A 24,972-nucleotide genomic window follows, 5' to 3' on the forward strand; every position below is an offset into this window, starting at 1 on the left:
CATGAAAACATCCTGACCCCGCCTCCCCATGAACTGAATTTATACTTCTTTGCCTCGAAGCACTTCTTAAGTCAGTGTAACACAACGCTAGTGGTTTGGTATGCAAGACAGACTTGACTTTATTCTCTAAGCCAGAAATCTTTGCAAATGAGGTAATGTGCGATAGGCATATACTAAAAACCATGGAAAATATGCGTAAAAACGGCATGCTCAAACTTGCCACACAGTTCAAAGTAGGTTGCTTTAATGCAGATAAAAAGGAACCTGGTGAGCTCTTTTATATCCAATTGAAAGTGAAAGTGCTACCTAATTTCTTAGTGCTTTAGCTTTTACTTTATTTTTTTGTCACGACAGTATATACAATCATCAACATAAACAATAACCCATCATGAGAGAAAAAGTATATAAGTAAAAGTATAAGTAAAAGTATAAATATAATACTATAATGAAGAGAACAATAGGACAGGTACGGTAGGCACTTTTGTGCTCTTATAGTCCTCTTAGGAAGTCCTTACTTATTTGAAACTGTTGAAGTAAGGTTGCAAATGCAATCTGATTGCCCTCAAAATTTTTGTAGCTCTAAACTAAATTTACTTTGCATTAACTAGCTTCCTGAAACTGCATAGTAAAATCTGGAAGACAAGCCATTACAAGTTTGAAATTATTATCACTATTGATCTTTATTGTTTTTATGCTGTTTTTTTCCATTTGCTGCTCACTTCTTGTGAGATGGGTGACCATATAAATTTATTTATTGCATATCCAAAGTTCAACCTTCAACATGCTGAAAACATATCACATCCAGTCCTGGAGAAATCCTTACCACAAAGGCTTCTTGTGGGTCTTTATGGAAATGTAATAAGTTCCACAGTGAAGTTAGTAATAAACTTAGCATCATCAGTATTGTGAAAATAAAGAATTTCCCCAGGGTAGTCAAATTGAGGATGGGGAAATAAATTGCCTTGTTTGTTTTGCTGATTGAAGCTGTTTGGCTTCCCACAGTTTATTCTATCTATAGAATAAGACATGGGTAACAAATAGAAAACTAAAGGACATAACAGTTACATACAGTTAATAGTTACATACAAAATTAAAATATGACTCAGGAAAGCATCTAGTAATTGTGAGTCTCACAAATTTCTTTTAATAAAATGAAGGCTTATCATTTTATTTATCAAAATCAATTACTATTATAACCTAATGCAAATAATATTTAAAATCAGAATCATACATAGTTCAATTCAGAAGCTAAAAATATCAATTAGCATGGTAATTTTAAAAAAGGAAATTATGAGCTGCATAATGTTTGAAGACTAAGCACTTCCACAACTTTGAACTGTTTATGATCATAGAATAGAATTCCTTATTGGACAAATGTGAATGGATACACAAGGAATTTGTCTCGGTGCATATGCTCTCAAGTGTACATAAAAGATGCATCATTGAAGTAACTGTTTCAATTTCTAAAATACTGAACAAAAGTCAAAAGTTTAACTATGTAACATACCCTGTGTATGCATCTAAAGAAGTTCCACTTAGGTCTTGTATACTGAGTCTGCTACAAAAATTACCAGGTTTCACTTAAATGTTTGATAATTGTGCCCTATTGATATTTTTTAGAATTGCTGTGCCCATTTGCATTTTAGATAATTTAAAAGTGCTAATTACTTGCTTTATTAAAATATATATTTAAAGACAACTTTCTATTGTAGAAATATAGATTGTAGCATACAAGGCAATAGACAATACTTTCTTGGAAAGATGAATCTCAAGTGTGAATTTGTTCTTGATCAGTGTAGAACAGCTTGATTTTTGTTTCTGTTACCTGTTAAATAAATAAGAAGTTAATTGAAATTATTATAATTACAGATTTAATATTCATTGCATTTCTGATCTGTTCAATAACTGGAATTACTGCCACCAAATAGTTAATTAAGCATAAATAAAACAATAAATACATTGATAGTGCTAAATAGAATAAACATATTAAAGCTACTCTGCTGGTTGATGTATACAGGGCCAAGTTTTTAATATTTATGGAAGATAGTTATAAATACTCACTTTCTTTAAAAGGTGTTTTGGGAACAATATTTTCCTTGCTAGGATGCTGAAAAGCTTTAGAAGGATCAAACCGTCTAACACCTTGAATTTCATTAATTTCATCTTGGAGCTCTTCCCTTGCTTGTTTTTCCTTTGCTATTTGGGCACGCAACTTTAATAAGTCCTAAAAGAAAACATCCCAATGCAAGATAAATTCCAGATATTACAAATATGACAGTATATGTCCCCTGATCAATTGCACCAAAAAGCTGTGTGATATTGTTGAGGGTTCAAAACACTCATGACATGTATCTTTCATTTATCATATGTCTCGTCACATATCAAAATTGCCATGTTCTAATCCAAACAAATGTTTTTGAGTCAGTTTGTGCAAACTTTGTGGTTAGCAAGAAGCCAAGAGTAGGTATTCGCTTAAATTTATAAGAAAGGTTCATATATAAGAGAAAGGAATGGCTAACTCTTTAGTTCAAAGGACAAAAGGGTTTTTTTTTCTTATCAACTAAATCTAGGGAAAAACGGAAAAACATTAATAGTAGCTATGTTTGAAGTGGAGAAACTTTTATTTTCTTGAGTCTGTTTTATCAGCCTAAATTGTGTCTAGTCCTATTATATTGTACTATATATAGGTGACATGATTCTTGATTATCACTTCCATCCTTCCAAACTCAATCCAGTTTCAGGCATATGTATCAACTGTTCAATTTCCTGATGGATTAATTGCCTATCCCTTCTTTTTGTTTCTGTTCTTCTTCGCATGGCTAGTGTTTGACAATTAATTCGAGGCATGTTTTTTCGTCCAGCAAATGTTACTAGTTGCTGTCTTGATCCTTTTTTTTACTCACTTCTATCAATAGTGGGTCTTTTCACCAATAAAATTCTATGAATGTTGGCTTTACTCCTTGCTAATTAATGGGGATGGAGATAAACTCTACCTTTAACATGTTTGATTGTTTCATAGCTGCTTAACATACAGTTGTTCAATTATATATTAGGAATCTGGTAGCACAATAGTTAGAATGTAGTATTTGCAGGCTAACTTTGCCCACAGTCTGGAGTTCGATCCTGATGGGGCTCAAAGCTGACTCAGCCTTACATCCTTCTGAGGTTAATAAAATGAGGACCCAGATTGTTGGTGGCATTATGCTGAGGTTGTAAAACAATGGAATAAATCTAAACGCTGTTGCTAAATATTATTGCTAAGTACTGTTTAGATGTTCTTTACGCACAAATATATCAATTTGACATCCTATTTTGAGTTTTCTCCCACTTTTAACATACACATACAGAGGCACCTTGGTTATTTACATATCCTTTGATATTTCTGTCTCTCCCTATCACAGATAAACATAAATCTGTGTCCTTCATGGAGTAGCACAGACCTGTTTTAGTTGGGTATTCTCGTCTTTCAGTTTCATTACATGTTTGATCTTCTGCTTCTGATTCTGATGGCCCAGCAACTTAGCATAAGCATCACTAATTTTGTTCAGTTCTTCTTGGGTTGCACCATGCTCATTTAGAAGGGCATTTTTCTCTGCCTCATATGCATCTAACTGTTGCTGAAATGCAAAGTAAAATATATGTTGAATCATGATGACCAGCAAATCTCAAATGATGTCCCTGATCGACTCAACAGAATCCATAAAAATAGGATGAGGTGATCTCTTTCTCAGTTGTGCTACCCCTCTCACAGTTCAGAAGGGTCCCCCAATCCCCATATGATACAATTACCAATGATATCGGAAAAATTACTTTCCTGCACATGCTTGTGTTGATAAATTCTTTTAACATCAGACTATACCTATATTTAAATACTAACTGGAGAAGATAAAAAAATACAAACAACTTCAAATAGAAATAGAATGTCTGTGGCAAAGAAGACAAAGGTAGTACCAATGGTAAATAAGCTCTATGAATACAATCCCAAAACAAATGGAATAGGAGTTGACTATCTTTGTTCAAAGTAGTGTCACCACAAAAACACCGTGAGTCAATTACAAAAGGCAGCTTTATTTGGAACAGCTTACATCCTGTGATTATATCTTTAACATTATGAAACATCAATATCTGCCTATTCCAGGTCCTTGGGAAAAAATTGATAAGGTAGGATAAAAACGCCAAATCTAGACTGACTGTGCAACGAACCATAATAATCAAGTCACTGCAAGTGCCATCCATTAATACAGGGCATTTGTAGTATTAAAACCATGGGAGCATCCAAGACATAGTTAAAAATCCAGGTTGATTTTGGAGTTCCAAAGTAATATCAAAAATTGCCCAAACCTATCAGCGCTTATTAAGGACTAACCTGAAAAGGTTTTACTTTATTATACAGGTCTTCATAGAGCGCACGCCAAGTTTTTATATTCTTTTTGTAATCTGCTCCAATTTTTTCTGTAATGATTTTCCTAGAAACAAAAAATATTGCATACATTTTCTAATTATATGTATTTATGTAGACAGCCATTCCCTCTGGGACCACATTCTTTTGGAATACAGCATGCCAATAGATGGGATAAGACAATGTTCTCACTTTTGGAGGTTTTTTTTTTTCTTCTGATACCCTTTTGTCTGATATCACCTTTATTCTCCCCTCTTCCCTATTCTCTAGAGTAGGATGACAGCAAATAATTTTCATTTAATTAATATATTTATATTTCTCTTTATATGCCAAAGCTTCTCAAACTGGTTTACAACAAAATTTCTGGCTTTGGAAATTCTTTTTTTTTTCTTCAAATTTTTGCTGAAGTACATAATCCCTTGATCTTGGAAGCATTTGAATGATAGAATGGGGCAAAATGGGTCGAAAATGGGGCAGTAAGGGTTTTTTTTTTTAATGCAGGGAGTGTGATAATATTAGCTATAATCTACTAAAGGTAATTTATATGTAAATTAAATCAAAATTAGTTTTTAATCTACTGTGCCATATTTTTTTCTGGAATTTGGGGAAAAACAAGATCAATTAACAGTCATCCAAAGTCCAACTTTATGTTTTACCTGGGGAAAGAAAAATCAGGTATTCCTGTCAAAGAGTCTCAGGTTGCTCACTGCTGCTCTAATGCCTAGAATGTGATTTCTTTTTAAATGTGATCAGAACTCACATTCTTTTTCTCCCCAAGATTCAAAGTATTTTCCTCTGAAGTTCCCACGCAAGACACCTGAAACTCACCTTTCTATTTCCAGTTTTTTGTTCAGTTCTTCACTTTGCTGCTCCAGTTTGGCTTGTAGGTTAGCAATTTGCATAGTGCTCAGTTCCTTGATTTTGTCTATTTCTGCATCTTTTTGTGCTATTTTTGTTTGACTGTCAAGAAGCACCCTTAAAGGGAGAAGAAAAAGGAGCAATTTTCAGTAATGTTAAGGATGGTTGGAAATAGGCAAAATTTTATCCTAAAAAAAGAATGTGCTACATGTTATGACATAAATGGGCAAAAGATAGGTTGATCTCTAGATCAGAAAACAATAAAAACCGCACTGTCTAAATTATACTGCTAAAGTTCAAGTACTGGAAAACATCTTTCCAGAAAAAGACTACAATAATAGAAAAAACAAATTGTTTAATTCCAAATGTTTGTTGTGTCTTTTAATAATATACTCTGGATGTTGGATATAAATCCTAGGATTTTTGTTTATTTGTCTTTCTATAAAAGCAAATCCTATAGGGTAAAATCTGCTACTCTTCTGCTGATCTAAACGTTTTTCCTATTGAAATCATTGTAGATATTAATTCAGCAATATATGATTCACATACTGCAGAGCTGGGGGTGAAAGGAGATGTATACTTTTATAAAATTTCCTGTCAACCTGCAAACTTTCTGGCTGAATCAAGACAGATAATCTTCTCCAAGTAGTTTGTTCTCTCTTAAACTAATCCAAAATAAACTTGATAGAAATTAGAATTTCCTATAAATTAGCATTTTGATGGAAACTACATCATTCTAAAGCAGTCAGAAACTAGAACACAACAGAACAAAATATTGGAAGAAAAGTCCCAATCATAGTCATAGCAGTTTGACAATAGAATCAGTTAGGAATGAGGGCCTCACTTCACTGAATACATAATGGAGATTGGGTATCCAATTGTCACTGACACTTTAATTTGAATTCCTATATAAAGTTGTTGGACTTGATGAGCTAGACTGTCACTTTCAGTTATCTGATTCTATAAATGCCACAAAACACCAAGTACAGTCTTTGTAGTCAAATCGTCTCGGCAAAATTTCCCAACTGTCCATACCTCATATAATCTTCTTTTGCCTGGTCTTTAGCATGCTGTTCTTCTTGCATTGCATGAGTTGCATTCTGGACTGTCCTATTCATCTCAGTTAATCTCTCCTGCAAAACAGCTTTGTCTTGTTTGAGGCATGTAATCTCTTCAGTCATGCAGACTTTGTAACTAAGGAAGATTTTAAAAGTTTACATTACTTTTGACTTGAGCATAGTACTCTTAACCTCGATCATCTTTATGCTTTTACCCACCATCCAGATACAAAGGGTTATCCCAAAGCTCATGTATGACAGGTTGTACTAAGAGAGAGAAACAATAGAGCTTATTCATTTTTAAAGTGAAATTTGTTCACTTCAGTGAGCCTTTGCTACTTAAAGCAAGGAAACACAGTACAAGATATTGATTCCTGTTTCTATATAGTCACTCTGAAACAGATGACTACTTCCAGACTATGGAAAGACAAGAGTTCCCAATACCAAACAAATAAGACTCTTCCAATCCTTCTATGCCCCATGGTACTGACTTACTTTTCAAATTCAGCTGAGGTCTCTCCAAATTTAAACTGGAGCTGGTTATATTCCCCTTGAAGCTTTTCAATGATATTCTTATGTGACACAGCCATTTCTTCCAACTCTGCACTTTTCCTATAGAAAGTAATAATATTCACCTGTTAATATTTTTAGCACTCCAAAATCTACAGGTTGAACTGGAAGCTACAAACAGAGCATAAAGGAGGATTATTCTTTTAAATTGAATTTAATTAGTTCACACTTAAATGGATGTGAATGGGAGACCTCTGGAAATTTCTATTCTGAAACTCCACAGATAGCATGAAACATTTGGGCAATATAGGAAGAGTAAGGGTAAAAAAGATAATACAAAATCTTTCGACTCATCCTTAATTTTCAATAATCTGTTTAATTTAAACTAAAAAAGTTGACATATTTATTGCTTAATCACATTTTTATACATATATATATATATATATATATATATATATATATATATATATATATATATATATATATCATTACAATTTTTCCTTTACACAACAGTAGTACAGACTATATCATTTTATATACTTCAACATTCATTATATATATATATATATATATATATATATATATATATATATATATATATATATATATATATTTCACATATTTATTCATTTTATTTTCCTATCATATAAAACTTTACATTTTGGTAACAACTTTGGGAATCTCTAGACAAAGCTGGGATCTCAAGCCATGCACTACTGGACTACATTGTCTACCGTTTATGAAAAGGGCATTTATCCAGTAGTTCATGGCCTTACTTCTGCTTCTTCAATGGGAAAATTAAGTTTCTTCTTAGCACAGGTAGCCCAATTCTGTCCAAAAGGAATTTGAACATTCAGAAAAGATCTGAGAATACAGGCTTCAAAAAAGAAATCTATTCTATAATCCTATTAACTAATTGACACAGATAATTTCAATAGGAGTCTGCTTTTCTACAAACCTTTGCAGTTTTGTTTCCAGCTGTGATAACTCCTCATTTTGGAATTCATTAACCTGTTCCAAATGCTTTAAAAGCTTCTCAACTTTAGCTTCTTTAGTGTGCAATTTATCCAGCTCATCCATGGCTTCTTTCAATTCTGTCTTTAGTATCTCTCTCTCTTTAGCTATCTCCTCTTGGAATTTAAGTAACTTCTGATGCATATCAGCTGAAGTTTCCTGAAGTGGGTGTCAACAAAAATACAAATAAAATATGGCCATTAACAACAAGTTTTCCTTCTACCTGAAAAATATAATATTTACAAGAAGGAATGAATCAAGAACTTATAACCTCCACATATGACTCAGGCTTCCCATTTATTTTTTTAGATTTATATTTATAACAATATTTCTCTGCTATCCTACTTAATATAATTTTGCATAGAAGAAAATAATACTGTACATCATCATGTGAAACGCAAGCAAATAGAGTTGTCTTCCAAAATCTCAAGGTCAAGGTATTACTATAAGATTTTTAGTTTTTCTTCCACACATGAGATAGGGAGCCAGAACAGCTTTTTCTGGAATGAATGGATTGTTTCTTCTTAGGGGAGATAATCCTGCAAATACCTTAATATCAAGCCATGCAAAGCTGAACAGGTTAAAATCACCTTAAATTGGCCTCAGAATCATATCGGTAACCTGTAGCAAAACTTTACCATAAATGTTATACAGCTAAAGATATTTCCACCTGTTAATAGTTGGGCTTCTACTTTTTAACCTATTACAACTTCAGAGTCATCTTCAGAAGCAGAAATTATGAATTGCAAGGTTTATTACTCCAGAAATACCTAAACTGGTATACTATCTGCTCAAGAGTAGTTATGAATTTAGGGAGGATCCCATATTTCCCCTTTCTCCTTCAAGAAAAATATGACCTCATATTTACGGATTGGGATCACATTTCAATCATCACCTACAAATAGTTATCCAATCTTCAAGGAGTTAGAGCTTGTTTTGACCTAATTGGCCCCTCGTAGCCTTTAGACCAGAAGTCTTCAAACTTGGCAGCTTTAAGACTTGTGGATTTCAACTCCCAGAATTCTCCAGCCAGCATAGCTGGGAATTGATGTCCACAAGTCTTAAAGCTGCCATGTTTGGGGACCCCTGCTCTAGACATTTGACTAGGATACATTCCTAAATGTATAATTGAGTGTCATCAGCGATTGTACACCCCAAACTGACTGATAATCTCTCAAAAATCTCATGTAGATATTAAACAGCAGGAAGATAGAGCCAAGCTCTATGTAGTAGAGAGGCTCAACTAAAGAATGGCATCATCCATTCAGATAGGAACAGAATCATTTTAAAACAATGCCTTCCACTTCCAAATTCTTGCAGGATCCAGAAGGATAGCATATCTGATGACTGAATTCCACTGAGAGGGCCAGAAGTCCTGGGAAACATGGACTCCTTCTTCCAGATAGAAAACTATATGGAATAACTCAGCAACACACAGAGGATGCTCAGTACATGTTGAAGTTTACACAATTATAAACAAACCTTTAGTTATCTTAACCATTTTTTTTACCTGAAAAATCATCTTTTGCTTTTGGTGTTCCTGTTCTTCTATAGAAAGTTTTTCTTTTAAGCATTGTATCTCAGCATTCATAACTTGATTCTTTTCTTCATATTCATGGACACATTTCTCTAAATGAGAAGTTTGCTTTTTACATAAGAACTCACATACATATCTATAATTCTATTCTCATGTTCATATATTTTCTACATTCCTTGATCATTTTTACTATTACAGGAAAATCTGACAGCTTAGGTTTCTCCCCATAAACTGTTTCATAATAACATATTATTAGAGCCCTTTGAATACCATCTGAACTACTTAGAAGCTCTCAAACCTGAATTAATTCTTAGAAATGCAATTGACAGAGCAAAAGTGATTTCCAGAGTGGTTTTCAAATTTTTTCTTTCTTTAAAAATCCAAGTAAATGATTGAACATTTTCTTTTCAAGCTGCTGGGATCCATTAAAATAGCAACACTTTTTAGGGCTCTCTCTAAATTTTTATAATAGCCTATTAAAGGCAAAAATAATGGGCCGGGATAGCTCAGGCTACAGAGAAGCCTGTTATTAGAACACAAAGCCTGCAATTACTGCAGGTTCGAGCCCGGCCCAAGGTTGACTCAGCCTTCCACCCTTTATAAGGTAGGTAAAATGAGGACCCAGATTGTTGGGGGGGCAATAAGTTGACTTTGTAAAAAAAAATATATACAAATAGAATGAGACTATTGCCCTATACATTGTAAGCCGCCCTGAGTCTTCGGAGAAGGGCGGGATATAAATGTAAACAAAAAAAAAAAAGAGTATATTTCTTGGCACAACTTAAGATTTTTTTCTGTTATGTACACAATATATAACTTAGGTGTGAACAAAGTACCTAAGTGTTTGTAGGATCTGCCATGATTTAGTAATGCCCTGATTATAGTAGAAATTATATGCACGTTTCCAGTAGTTCCATCTGCCTTTGGAATTTCAATTTAAGGTCCCTTTCCTTCTTAATCTCCCCATTTCCCTAACCCAGTATTTCTCAACTGTGCCACCTTAAAAATGCATAGACTTTAGTTCCCAGAATTTCCTACCCAGCAACGCTTCCTATCATTCAAGCAAAGCTGGAATTCTGGGAGTTGAAGTCCATGCATCTTAAAGCTGCCATAGTTGAGAAACACTGCCCTAATCTACTATAGAAAGATGCAGGTAGAAGAAAGTTGATGTGATGCTAAACGGAGCTCATAGAAAGGACAAATATTTAGTAATCAATGTATAACATTAATGGAAATGCTAATGGATTCCATCCTTAAAGCTAGACAACTAAATGCATAAACATGCATGTTAGTGATCTAATTCCCTTAAGAAATCAATATAGAATCCATTTCGTTAACTATTAAGAAACATGATAAAAGCTCATGTTACAACTTTTCAATATTTTGAATAGTAATTTAAGCACCTGACTATGTTGCTAAATATATCCCAAAAGCACAGGTAGATACATTTTCCTTATATCCTTTTTCTAAGGTTCAAGTTAACATAGAAACCAGCCCACCACACTATGGGAGTTGGGATGAAGCAACTCAGAAGTCAGCATAAAAAAAAATCTTCTGACATATATTCCTGTTATAATATATATTAGTGTGCAACTCAGTTAAAGCAGAAACTATTGCTCTCAAGGTAGTATTTGCCTGGAGATCAGACATTACCATCTAGTAATTCTTTCATCTAATAATAGGCCATGTTGATTTTTCTTTGTCATGATGGAAAGAAAGAAAATATTTCTCAGCCAAGCTTAGAAATAGTTTTGATTCTAAATCCTAACAAATGGTTTATTTTGTTGTACAGTAATATGTACACAAACTGTATCACTGGAGTTACCTTTCTGCTCCTCAAGTATTTTGCACTTTCCATTCAGTTCTTTACTTTGTGTAGACAGCATAGTTTCTTTCAGATGAAGATTACTTTCCAATGTTTCAATGTCCTTGTTTTTAGATTCTATTATTTCCTGTAGTTGGAGAATATGCAGCTTGTATTTATCATCATCTTCTTCTGCAACATTACTATTGGAATGAAAGAAAAATCACACTAGTTTTGTCATTATATTTTACTATAATATGGTTGGTGAAGTATATTCCAGCTCATTTTCTTGTGTATAATATACAAATTAATTGGAGCGGGGTCTTATTTATTGTAACTTCTTTTAAAGTAATTTGTGTCGAAAAGTAGTCAAGCAGTAGTAGCCATATATAACCACTGAAGATAAACCACAATATCTTCCTTCTATATCACACAGCCTTTTGCTTCCAGTTGAAGTACTTTAGATTATATCTGTTCCCAGCCAATCCTTTCATTGACTCTTCAGTTGCATTGTATGCAGTAAGACGAGTGGTATCAAGCATCACAAAACAATTTCACAAGCATGAAAATTAATTGTTCAAAAATAAGTTAAAATGATTAAAATCAGAGATTCTATCTGATCTTAATTTGAATTTAGTGCTTCGCAGGCTGAAATCTTAAAAGGTTTCATGTGAAAACATTGACATATTTGACAATCCCCGTAAAGTGATAATCAGTAAAGACAGATGGTTAAAAGGATGGGCAAGTTTTCTGTTCTGAATTTCTGCAGAACTGTTTTGAGGAACAAAGAACTAAAATTCAGGGTGTTGGTAACCACCTTTAAAGCACTCCATGGCACAGGACCGGGGTTTACGGGACCGCCTGCTGCCACCGATAATCTCCCACCGACCTGTGCGCTCCCACAGAGAGGGTCTACTCAGGGTGCCGTCAGCCAAACAATGCCGGCTGGCGACCCCCAGGGGAGAGCCTTCTCTGTGGGGGAACCCACCCTCTGGAATGAGCTTCCTCCAGGGTTACGATTACTCCCCGACCTCCGGACCTTCCGTCGTGAGCTCAAGACTTTTTTATTTCACCATGCAGGGTTGGCCTAAGATACTGTTGTTTTATATGGGGTTTTATCATTGTTTTTTAGCATAATTTTTAATTGGTACTAGCCAAATTGAATTAGATTTTTATACTGTCTTTTAAGTTTGTTTATAAATATTGTTTTATGTTGGCTATAAACCGCCCTTAGTTCTTCGGGAGAAGGGCGGTATAGAAATTTAATAAATGAATGAATGAATGAAAATAGTTACTTCAATCAGTGCTGTCCTTGAGGGGTCCAAAATACATGTTGTTGTTAGTTGCGAAGTCGTGTCCGACCCATCACGACCCCATGGACAACATTCCTTCAGGCCTTCCTGTCCTCTACCATCCTCTGGAGTCCATTTAAACTCATGCCTACTGCTTTAGTGACTCCATCCAGCCACCTCGTTCTGTCATCCCCTTCTTCTTTTGCCCTCCCAGCATTAGGCTCTTCTCCAGTGAGTCCTTCTTTCTCATTAGGTGGCCAAAGTATTTCAGTTTCATCTTCAGGATCTAGCCTTCTAAAGAGCAGTCAGGGTTGATCTCCTCTAGGACTGACTTGTTTGTTCGCCTTGCAGTCCAAGGGACTCACAGGAGTCTTCTCCAGCACCAGAGTTCAAACACCTCAATTCTTTGGCACTCAGTCTTTCTTATGGTCCAACCTTCACAGCCATACATTGCAACTGGGAAGATCATAGCTTTGACTATGTGCACTTTTGTTGGCAGGGTGATGTCTCTGCTTTTTAGTACGCTGTCTAGATTTGCCATAGCTTTCCTCCCCAGGAGCAAGCGTCTTTTAATTTCTTGGCTGCAGTCCCTATCTGCGGTGATCTTGGAGCCCAGGAAAATAAAATCTGTCACTACCTCCATTTCTTCACCATCTATCTGCCAGGAATTGAAAGGGACGGATGCCATGATTTTAGTTTTCTTAATGTTGAGTTTCAAGCCAACTTTTGCATTCTCCTCCTTCACCCACATCAAGAGACTCTTTAGTTTCTCTTCGCTTTCTGCCATTAGAGTGGTATCATCTGCATATCTGAGGTTGTTGATATTTCTTCCGGCAAACTTAATTCCAATTTTTGATTCATTTAGCCCCGCCTTTCCAATGATGTGTTCTGCATATAAGTTAAATAGGCAGGGTGATAGTATGCAGCCTTGCCGGACTCCTTTCCCAATTTTGAACCAATCAGTGGTTCCGTGTCCAGTTCTCACTGTGGCTTCTTGACCCGCATACAGGTTTCTCAAGAGACAAATAAGATTGTCTGCTACTCCCATCTTTTTGAGAACTTGCCACAATTTGTTGTGATCCACACAATCAAAGGCTTTAGCATAGTCAATGAAGCAGAAGTAGATATTTTTCTGGAACTCCCTAGCTTTCTCCATTATCCAGCATATGTTGGCAATTTGATCTCTAGTTCCTCTGCCTCTTGGAAATCCTGCCTGTACTTCTGGTAGTTGTTGATCCACATACTGCTGGAGCCTAGCTTGTAGGATTTTAAGCATAACCTTACTAGCATGTGAAATGAGTGCAATGGTGCGATAGTTTGAACATTCTTTGGCATTGCCTTTCTTTGGAATTGGAATGTAAACTGACCTTTTCCAATCCTGTGGCCATTGTTGAGTTTTCCAAATTTGCTGGCAAATTGGGTGTAGCACTTTTACTGTGTCATCTTTTAAGATTTTGGATAGCTCAGCTGGAATACTGTCTCCTCCACTAGCTTTGTTGTTGCTCAGATTTCCTAAGGCCCATTTGACTTCAAAATACATGTAGCCTTATACATTATATATTTTCCTTTGAAGGGAGAAATGTACATGCATGCCTATTGTTTTTACATGTATATCTAGCAATATCAATTTAATCTCTGTCCACTATACAAGTTTAAAATTGAACACTTAGCTAGCAAGGATTTATTGCCAGTCACCAATATTAATTGATAATATTTGCTACATCCCCTATGGCTCCATACATCATAACAGTATGCTAGGATAGCCATTTTGGAAACTGGAGATTCATCTATCACATATACAACTATAGCTTAGGAAAATCAGGGTTTGTGAGCAATGTGCCTATCTATAATTTTCATTCATTTAACATGTTTACTCTAGATATACGAATATTTAAATATACTTCTATTAGTAGATAGAGAACAAGCCTCATAATTTTTATACAACACGGCGTGCCTAAAATTAGGATTTCATATGTATATTTGACTTACCCAAGTTCTATAGAACATTCTAGGAGTTTCTCCGAGTCATATTTCTCTTCTACTAGCCTCTCTGTTTCTGTTCTGAAATAAAGTTTGATCAGAGTATTAAATTTTAGAAAAAGGACACAATATATCCCAAGCCTCAAGTTGGCAAAAAAAGATACTTGTATTTAATTAACACCTTATCAGGATTGAGCTGGTCTGTTCCTCCCAATCCAGACCCAAACATCCTCCAGCCACAGATTCAGTAGCTCAGCAGTTTCTCACGTCCAACTCAGACACAGATGAAGCTGAGTACCAATAGCATACTGAGGATACCAAACCAGAATATGTTCTTACCAAACTACATTTCATCGACGTTAATAAAAATAGCTGGTACATGACAACTTATGAGATAACTTACAATTTTTCAGGCTGGGCTAGTTTTTCTTCCATAGTTCCTTGGACCACATTTAATTTAATTTTCATGTCTCCGCTTTTAGCAGGAACCATCTAAAATTGCATCAACCAACAGTGACTTATTATGAGAGGAACTATGACTGTCTTAAACTTTCTTTAGGCCAGGAAAAGGTATGAAAAATAAAACAACATTACTAGTAATAATTCTAACTCACATTCTCTAGTGAAAACTATAGGCCTAACATACTACCTTGTGATACTTACAGATTTTTAAGAAGCGAGAAAATGTAATCCACATTGATAATATACATATCTTTTTTGCATTCATTTTGTTCCTAAACTTCATTAATTCTAAATAGAGGTTGTGCATTTTGTTCTCAGTTCCATCTTCAAAACACTTAAAAATGACAGAAGGCAGAACAACTCAGTTTTATTATTAAATTTGACTTAGATTTGACTTCAGAAACGACACAAGAAAACATTGACATATCTGATTCCAGTAGAAAAAGATAATCCTATGCCTAATTCAGAAATCCCTTTTTTGCTCCCAGATACAGTCTTAAACATACTCTGGATTCTCCGCTAGAAATAAGTGAGGTTTAAGAGTGATCATAATACAGGTAGTCCTCGACTTACAACAATTCATTTAGGGACTGTTCAAAGTTACAATGACACTGAAAAAATGAATTATTGTTGTGACCTAGGCCCAAGTAGTAAGAAACTCAGTCTGTGAAAAAAAACCCTATTCGAACAGCTGAGAATTACTTCATTCCCAGCGTCGTTCAACTCAAATTAAAACAAATGCCTCCCAACACAAATTCCTCAGTTCTCTCGCAAACCTTGGTACAATTAGGCAAATTGTCAAAGGCCTTTCTTGGCAAAGGTTCACAAGTCACAAAAATAAAGGAAAGGGTGTAGATGAAGCAGAAGACGAAGCTACCAACGTTGTTTTCCAGCAAAGCTCAAATGCCGGTGCTGGTCTGTTTTAAGCCTTATGGGAGGAGCCAATAACCTCTTAGCCCTACTCCAGAGTTGTCCTTTTTGCTTGAGCTGCTCTTGCCTTCTGGTAGCTCTTCTCATGCGTGCATTAGAAACAGGCTCCTCCTGTTCCTCCACCTCACTAATATCAGACTCTGGAGGCTCTGAAGTCCGCACCTCACTTCCTGATGGCCCTGGCCTCACCTCAGCCTCATCGCTGTCCGACTCCGTTGCCAGTTCCATAGGCTGCTGACGGACCACAACAATTATGACCATTTTGCACACTTACAACTGTTGTAGCATCCACATGGTCACATGATCAAAATTTAGACTACTTCGCAACCGATTGATATTTAGGATGATTGCAGTGTCCTAAGGTCATGTAATCACCTTTTAACCACCTTCTGACAAGCAAAGTCAGATTCACTTAACAACTGTGGCAAGAGAGGTGGTAAAATGGGGGAAAAACTCACTTAACAAATGTCTCACTTAGGAACAGAAATATTGGGCTCAACTGTGGTCGTAAGTCAAGGACTTCCTATTCTTAAGGGATACCAATATTTCACGAAGATGCTCCACTATATGCCAGTATAGCATCCTGTAAAAACCTTTCCTTTAAATTCAAGTAGAAGCAAAAAGGTCATATGCACTATCCTCAGGGCTAGTATACATAACATGCAACTACTTGAATGGAATACTCACAATGCATATGTCAGTGCCGCGAAATCATGTGCTGAAATCTGTTTTGCAAGCACTCTATTTTTTTAAAAAAAACTTTATTCTTGGGGGTACTTGAACATTTCTTTCTGATTTCTCTTAGTCTTTTTTAACTGAATTGCTGGGAGTGGCAGATACTTCAACTGATTATGTTTTCTGCTGTGAATTTCTTCGCCACTATGAAGTCTCCCTGGCTGCCTGCACAGTCTGAAGCAATTTCAATAGGAGGAGTTCATTCATGCTCCTTCCCCCTCAGGAGTCATAGAAACTCCAGGCTGCTGTAGAAATTGTGGCACGAAAAAGAAAGAAGGCAGTCCTCCAAATTCCTTGGCCACCTCAAAACTTATGAAGGATGAGAAAAACATTATCTAATCCCAAATCTGTGATAACTGATGAGCTACCAAATTACAGAATAATAGAGTTGGACGGGATCTTGGAGGTCTGTCTTGTACTCTAATCCCCTGCTCAAGCAGGAAATCCTATACCAGGGGTCAGCAATCTCTGGAGACACATGTGGCTCTTTCACCCTTTTGCTGCAGCTCCCTTTCACTCAAAATATGTGTCACAATCGCCAATGTGTGACACTCACTGGCATGTGATTTATTGAGCTTTTCGACCCCCCCGGTAGGCCAACCATGGATTAATCCAAGAAAAAAAAGTTTCAGAAGAAAACATAACGTTTAATTCAACTACTTATGCTAGTTTTGTGGCCGCTCAAGAAATAGTCAGGCACGGGAAGGGTTTTGTGGCTCCTGGTGTTTTCTTTTGTGGGAAATGGGTCCAAATGGCTCTCTGAGTGTTTAAGGTCGCAAATCTCTGCCCTATACCATTTCAGATAAATGGTTGTCCAATCTCTTCTTTAAAATCTCCAGTGTTGGAGCACTCACAATTCCTGGAGGAAACTTGTTCCACTAATTAATTGTTCTGTCGGGAAATTTCTCCTTCGTTCTAGGTTGTTCTCTCCTTGATTAGTTTCCATCCATTGCTTCTTGTCCTGTTTTCAAGTGCTTTGGAGAATAGATTTGACTCCCTCTCCTTATGGCAGCCCCTCAAATATTGGAAAATTGCTATCAGATCATCCCGAGTTCTTTTTTTCATTAAACTAGATATACCCAATTCCTTCAACCATTTTTCATGTTTTAGCCTCCAGTCCCCTAATCATCTTTGTTGCTCTTCTCTCCACTCTTTCCAGAGTCTCAACATCTTTTTTATATTATGGTGACCAAAACTGGATGAAGTATTCCAATGATGGTCTTGAAAACAAATCCTCTTTCTTGACACTTAATATGAATTTCTACAAACATGCATAAGTTTGCCACACAGCATTATTACCACAATACTTTTGTAGAAGAAATGACTTTTAAGTGTGCAGGTACTCCTCACTTAACAACCACAATTGGAACTAGCAATTCCATTGGAAAATTAAATGAGACATTATTTGACCATAACAAACGTATGACCTCACTTTCACTCTGGTTGTTAAGCAAACTCACAACAATTGAGACATGCGACTGCGACTTGCAATTTTATTCTTCTTTGTTGATTCTGCTTGTTGGGAATTTGGCTGCAAAGCTCATATATGTTAATCATGTGATGCAGGACACTGTCATGATAAGCAAAGTTGACTGCATGACCATAGGGACATTGTGACAGTCATAAGTGCAAGGAATGGTTGTTACTTTTATAACAACATTGTAACTTTAAACAGTAACTAAAACGGGCAGTTGTTAAGCAAGGGTTACCTGTATAAAACATCTATCTTCACAGAATACAGACCATTACATATCTATACTACGTCACATTTTATCTTCTAACTATAAATGCAGGAGCCCAGCATTACCCCACCCAAAAAAGGGGTTTTCTAATGCCTTTAAAGAGAACTATCGATATGCACCTTTGTTTTGAGCAAGTCATTGCTTTTTCTCAACTCCAAAAGCTGTTTTTCCAGAGAAGCAACATTTGCTAAAAGGGTGTTTTTCTCCCGGACTGCAGCAGATAACTTTAATTCAGACTTGGCAAGATCTTCCTCCAGGACTTGCAATCTTTTATGTTGCTGGGCACGTATTCCAATTAGTATCCGAATCTACTCAAAACAGGATGAAATTACGTGAAACATTAGATAGAAAGCAAGTTCATCTCTTTATATAGTTTGGCAAAAGACACGGGAATTTATTGCTAATATAAAACCAGTGGACTGAAAGGTTCCATTCCTTACATGTTCATTGAAAGAAGCAACCATATATTTATTTGTAATATGCGCCTCCTTCTCCAATAATTTCAGGATAGCATATTTAAACCACAAAACACAGGTTAAATAAAGCAAGTGAAAGTAATTAATGTACTCCTATAATTTAAGATGTAAATTAAAGCATATATAACATTCTCTTCAGCTAGGGGCTAGTTTACAAAGGCTAACAATAAGACGGATTCTCCATCAAGTATCTGAAAACAATATGGAATTTTACTGATACTCTATTTGTTTCTTAAATTTGTAGGCAACTCGATTCATAACATCTCTGGTCAGCAAACAACACTGGTTCCAAAACTGGAGGTAAGGACCCTCAAGGGTAATTTAGAAATATCATGAGGGTAATGGAACAATTTGTCATTGTCTGTGAGTTGCGGATCCAGTTTAGAACTGCAGCTGAGTCACTTGTGTAAAACAAGAGTTGAAGGGCCCTTGGTGCTCTCTGAGCTTGCTTGTTTTCTTGTAGATGTTTCATTACCCAAACTAGGCAACATCATCAGGGCTAGTAAGGAGTGGGGTTTACTGTCAGTTTATACAGCCATCAAAAGACACATAGACATTAACAGCATCTATGGACTATGCAAGACAAACAACCAGCCAAAAATGGAACAAAAAGACCAAAGCACCAGCAATCAGCACCCAGATCAGCAAACCATTCCTTCAACCATCAGACCAACAATCAAGTAAACAATGCCCCAATCAAGAAACTGCCAAAGAAACCAACAGTAAACAGCCCAACCAAAGAATCTCTGAGACCATCTCCACTAACACTGACAGGGCAAGCCACTAAAATATAAACTGACAACAAACACACTCTTTACTAACACTGATGATGTTACCTAGCTTGGGTAATGAAACTTCTGTAAGAAAACGAGCAAGTGCAGAGAACACAAAGGATCCCTCATTTCAACCCTAAGCTACAAATATCCTCCTTTATTGGTATAACAGAATTTGTCTTTCTGTGGGAGTAATGACATTCTTCAAAACCAGAAAAACAGGTAATTAGGTCAACAGTTTAAGAAACCCTGGCATACAAGATAAAAACATATAGTTAAGACAAAAAACTATAAACCCACTTTGCACAGCTAGCTTATTGATTAAGATGTATCATCAACTAAGTGTTGACCCCACATCAGACTTAAAATAAATGTTGATTCATACCTCCTTTTCCAGCTCTTTTTGCTTTTTCAATTCTTTAATGGCAATCAGACTCTTGTCAGACTTTGTTCCTATGCTTTTTGGCTTTAAATTCAAGAAATACAAAACTAAAATTAAAACTCTGCAAGTTTGCTTCATAAAGTTACTGAAAGTTAGAAATGAGATTTTGCTTTCACGTTTTATGAAAACAACATTTAAAAGTATAAATGCAGCTTGAATGGCCACACAACTGAGAAACACACCAACTGTTGGGAAATCATACCCAGAGTTACACATCTTTAATGACATTTGGTGAAAATACTTTGAAAAACAGTTTAGCAAATTTTAAATTATTCAGTTTAATATGTGGGTTTGGAAACCCCACCTCCATACAACAATTGGCAGTCATAATTACTGTGTTTCCCCGAAAATAAGAGCCTGTCTTATATTTTTTTGAATCCTGAAATAAGCACTTGGCTTTATTGCCATGCGATCAAAAGAACTAGACACAAGAACAGTTTTTTTCCCGAAGGCCATCACTCTGCTAAACAAATAATTCCCTCAACAATATCAAACTATTTACTAAATCTACACTACTATTAATCTTCTCATTGTTTTCATCACCAATCTCCTTCCACTTATGACTGTAACTTTTTGTTGCTATCACTAAGGGTTAAATTGCAACCTATGACCATCATTTGTGTTGTAAATGTTGTACCTTTGATGAAGGTATTTTTTTTCTTTCTTTTTCTTTTTCTTTTATGTACACTGAGAGCATATGCACCAAAACGAATTATTTGTGTGTCCAATCACATTTGGCCAATAAATTCTATTCTATTCTATTCTATTCTATTCTATTCTATTCTATTCTATTCTATTCTATTCCTATTATCAAGGGGTGTCTTATTTTTGGGGAAACCATGTATTACAATGCCAAATTCTGTCTCCTTTAATGTGACTCACAGTTTGCTTAACATTTAGATATTACATATTCTATTGTAAATTTAAAAAACTCCTACTTAGAAAAAAATGATCTTTTATTCTCTACAAAATAATGCTAATGGTACATGAAAGAAGAATATGATTCTTACTCTTGCACTGAGAGATGGAAGTTTTCTTGTTGTTGCTGGGGAAGGCACGGGTTTCATGTTGCTTGGATTTGGCTGGACTCCTCCATCTTCTACAAAAATATAAAATGTGAAGTTTCATTCTCCATCCTAAAGAGTGTAATTTCCTCCAAATATATTTCAAAGCTATTAAATCAACACTGAAACACTAGAAAATAGACACTTTATACAGAAAGCTTGAAAATCAGGCACATTATCTATTTGACTTCTAAATGTTCCAAATCAATGGTGTATGTAACAAGTACCACTTGGCAATGATGTCATTTCAAAAAGTAACATTATCATTTGCCCCATTTCTATGCTCCATGAAAGCTTACATGCCAAATGTAAGCATATTAACAGTTTTATAATGAGATTAATGTGAATCTGAAAGTGAAATGTTAACTTCTTAAATGCATAATTCCTGTAAATATAGGATTTCCTTTTCTTAGTCTTCCAGCTAAAAAGACCAAAGGGACTGCTTTGTTTTAAACAAAATCATGTTAAATGTGAACTGGCAGAATAAAAATGCTGGAGTTAGGCAGGGAAACATATACACATGTTTTTGCAAGATTTGATTTAGTAAACTAAGATCAATTGAATACAGTTACAGTAAAACGAAAATGTACTTTTTTTGTGTATGCAGAGAGTCCTCGACTTACAACCACAATTGAACCCAAAATTTCTGTTGCTAAGTGAGACGTTTGTTAAGTGAGTTTTGCCCCATTCTATGACCTTTGTTGCCACAGTTGCTAAGTGAATCTGGCTTTCCCATTGACTTTGCTTGTAAGAAGATTGGAAAAGGTGATCACATGAGCTGGAACTGTCATAAATATGGGTCAGCTGCCAAGAGACTGAATTTTGATAATATGACCATAATGATGCTGCAACCGTTGTAAATGTGAAAAATGTTCATAAGTCATTTTTTTCAATGCCATTGTAACTCAAATGGTCACTAAATTAACTGTTGTTAAGTCAAGGTCTACCTTATTTAAAAGTAGAATTGTCAAACATAAGCAATTATTTAAACATTTGATTAAAATCCAATTTGCATAAGACACATAATTAAGGGTGCTAATACTATTTAGAATCATTTCACCAATTTCAAATTTAAAAAATAAATGCCCATTATGTTGTAAGTTTTTTTTAAAAAAAATTACTCACTGTACTATTACATTCTGAATTTTGTCGTTTTCATATTATTTCACTGTCAGGTTCCTAACTAGCAGTGGATGAACCTGTTTATCTCTATCCCATTCTATCTCTTGAAGTTAAGAAACAACAACCTTGAGGTAAGGTTGCCAATTGATCAAGTTAGACACTGCATTGAGCTTCAGTTTGCCACTAAGAATTGCTTAATTCTTAGTAACTGCTTAATTCTTAGTTCCTAGAATTTGATAGGAAATAAATCCTGCTATGTTTGCTAAGGATTGTTACAGGAGATAAATCCGGAGAAAGATACCCTAGTGAATAAGGTGTTATTCAACATTCAGCTGCTACACATGATCAAACTGCAATGTAAATTAGAAACAGACACAAACAAGTACATATAAGTAAAAAGCTGATGAAAAAACTTTGCAAAAGCCATTGCCATTCATAACCCAATTACTTACCCATCTGCATCTTGAATCGTTGAGACTTTTCAAAAGACACGGGTCCTTTGGATGGATCTGAAGTTTTGATATCATAAGAGCCGGGTGGTGGGGCACAAGCTAGAGATGTAGGTAGGAGACAGATATTAATCAAAGTCAGAGCTCCAGTTAAAATAAGTTTAATTTCTTTTTAAAAAATAATCTATTAGAATGATTATATTTAACTTAAATTCATGTTTATTTTGTGGGTTTTTTTTCTTGTTTTCATGGTTCCACTAAATGTAAAAGATACCTTTGAATATTTGTGAACTCTTAATAAAATGTCCCCATCATAGGGAGAGAAGGTAAATTGTATCTGTTCCAAAAAATATAACCTGAGATTGAAGAAAGTCACCCCTCCTAGAAGAATTAAATATTTTGAGAAACATTTAAAAAGGCAGAATATTATATTTCACCTAAAAGAGAAATGGAAATCTTAAGGGAGACAGAAACTCCCTGCTCCCAGCAGATGTTTGGTGCCCATTAAGAAAGACTGGGGCAGTCTATCTACAAAACAAAAGACCTTCAGCTCCAGGATGATAGGATTATCCTTCAGGGAAAAGCCATTCAGCCACAATAGGAACTGCACAACAAGCCCCTTCAAACTTCAACCAAGCTTAACTCAGAAAACCTACAAGGCTAGCTATGACCCCTACAGCAATGCAATAACAAACCACTTGTAAAATGTTGCCAGGAAATTATCAGGAATTAGATTCAGCTCAAAAGAGACAATCTTTTACCATCCTAAATTTCTAACTGGGCCTTTCATTTTCGCTTACTACTGAACAAGATCAAACCTTTCTATTTGTACATTTCCATATCTTTCCATTTAATTCCATTGCTCAATCAGTTAGTTTACATGGGGACTGGAGAGATGGGAAGGAACCTAATAAGAAGCATTTTTGCATCACTTCCAGAACTGGAAACACTAAAGCCTGCTATTGAGATTTAATTTTTTCGTAACAGTATATATAAGCATTAACATGAAATAACTATATAATATATAAGCATATATATGAGCATAAGTATGTAATAACTATATTAATTAAATTTTTCTTTTTCTTTCCTTCTGACCTACCAGCAAATGAATGATCTGTTTGAGCTCTACTTTTTCATGAGGTTTGCAATAAATAGTTCACTGTGAAAAGATATGAAAAGATGATGCTAAATAGAATTTTTTAAAAAGAATCTGTGGTTTATCATGAGATAAGCAGGCACCTCCTTTTTCAATCTTTTCACTGACTAACAATGATCAAAGCACTATCCTAGTGCATTAGGGCCAAGCAATTGCAATATTTTTTCCCCCAGCAATGCTTTAGTATCCTGTTTCTCTACAGGCCAATGGTAATGCCGGTTGGCAATAATGGGAATTATAATCCACTTCATTAGGAAAGCTCTGGATTGGATAAGGCTATCTTATTACATATAGAGGAAGGAAATGGTGATATAATATGCTATGCTATATGAAATGAAATAAAATGATTATATAATACCCTGAACATCTCAAGAACATAACTTCCTGCAATTTACAATCATTCTGGAGTTAGAAGGTTGCACAGAAGTGCGGCAAAGTAAGGCGGAAGGAAAGGTATAACACGTTATCGCGCATATTTTCCATCATGCTCGAAAAATATATTTTCAAAGATCTTTTCCTTCGGAACAGCAACCACAGCCTCTGGAAAAACAAACCAAGCCCAGCGTGGCCCAGCACCCATTCACTTACTTGATGCCTCATTGAAGCGCTTGATCGGAGCCTTCGGAAAAGACATAGCCAGCCCGCAACTTCCCACAGCCAGAACGCCGAGAATAAATTCAAAAACTGAACAGGATCCCGCCCGCTTTAAGGAACGCGCGAATCAGCCAATCGGAGAATTCGACCAAACTCAACAAATCAGGTCTCCATGGTGGAGCATGCGTGGACGGTGGGCAAACAGATAATTAGGTAGTAGATCTTTGATAGGTAATAGAGTATAATAATAAAGATTGCGAAGCCAGGCATGGTGCGATATGATTTTAGACTCCCATACTGAGTTGCAATGAAATATGAACAGAAATGATTAACAGTTTGAGGTTGTAAAGTAAAATGAGTATTTAACGTATTTTAGACCCGCTTTTTTCCCGTTAAGGATAAATTCAAAGCCTGTCCGATTTTCAATGAACCATTTTATGCAGATAACTGAAAATACATTTTATACTGTGTGCATAGAATGCAGTTTGCAACACGTCAACTAGATTGTGGAATATATTTAGCAAGCTTCCTCAGCCTGGCGTCTTTTTACTTCCAGATCAATCTTGTTTGAACTC

The 24,972-nt window shown here is 35.6% G+C and overlaps 1 protein-coding gene across 1 annotated transcript; it reads right to left on the reverse strand.

Annotated features, from left to right (window-relative positions):
* Positions 1 to 264: 264 nt before the first annotated feature.
* On the reverse strand, positions 265 to 24,517 carry HMMR (hyaluronan mediated motility receptor). Its single transcript, XM_058170637.1, has 17 exons — positions 24,392 to 24,517; positions 22,651 to 22,749; positions 21,023 to 21,111; positions 19,956 to 20,036; positions 18,441 to 18,629; positions 14,856 to 14,944; positions 14,462 to 14,533; positions 11,202 to 11,383; positions 9,350 to 9,468; positions 7,784 to 7,998; positions 6,811 to 6,927; positions 6,293 to 6,451; positions 5,228 to 5,374; positions 4,367 to 4,466; positions 3,441 to 3,617; positions 2,062 to 2,224; positions 265 to 1,825 (listed from the first exon to the last, which is right to left on the reverse strand). The coding sequence occupies exons 1-17, from the start codon at positions 24,435 to 24,437 to the stop codon at positions 1,791 to 1,793; spliced, it is 2,079 nt and encodes a 692-aa protein (XP_058026620.1). The 5' UTR covers positions 24,438 to 24,517; the 3' UTR covers positions 265 to 1,790.
* Between the last annotated feature and the right edge of the window lie 455 nt (positions 24,518 to 24,972).

This window comes from Ahaetulla prasina, chromosome 2 (assembly GCF_028640845.1).
Source record: "Ahaetulla prasina isolate Xishuangbanna chromosome 2, ASM2864084v1, whole genome shotgun sequence".
Classification (NCBI taxonomy): domain Eukaryota; kingdom Metazoa; phylum Chordata; class Lepidosauria; order Squamata; family Colubridae; genus Ahaetulla; species Ahaetulla prasina.

Excerpts from the sequence above, each read along its gene's own strand:
- HMMR (XM_058170637.1), bottom strand. The coding sequence starts at position 24,437 with ATGTCTTTTCCGAAGGCTCCGATCAAGCGCTTCAATGAGGCATCAA. Across the intron at positions 21,112-22,650 it reads ACGATTCAAGATGCAGATGG|AAGATGGAGGAGTCCAGCCA; the intron begins GTAAGTAATTGG and ends ATATTTTTGTAG. Across the intron at positions 1,826-2,061 it reads CAAAACACCTTTTAAAGAAA|GTAACAGAAACAAAAATCAA; the intron begins GTGAGTATTTAT and ends TTTATTTAACAG.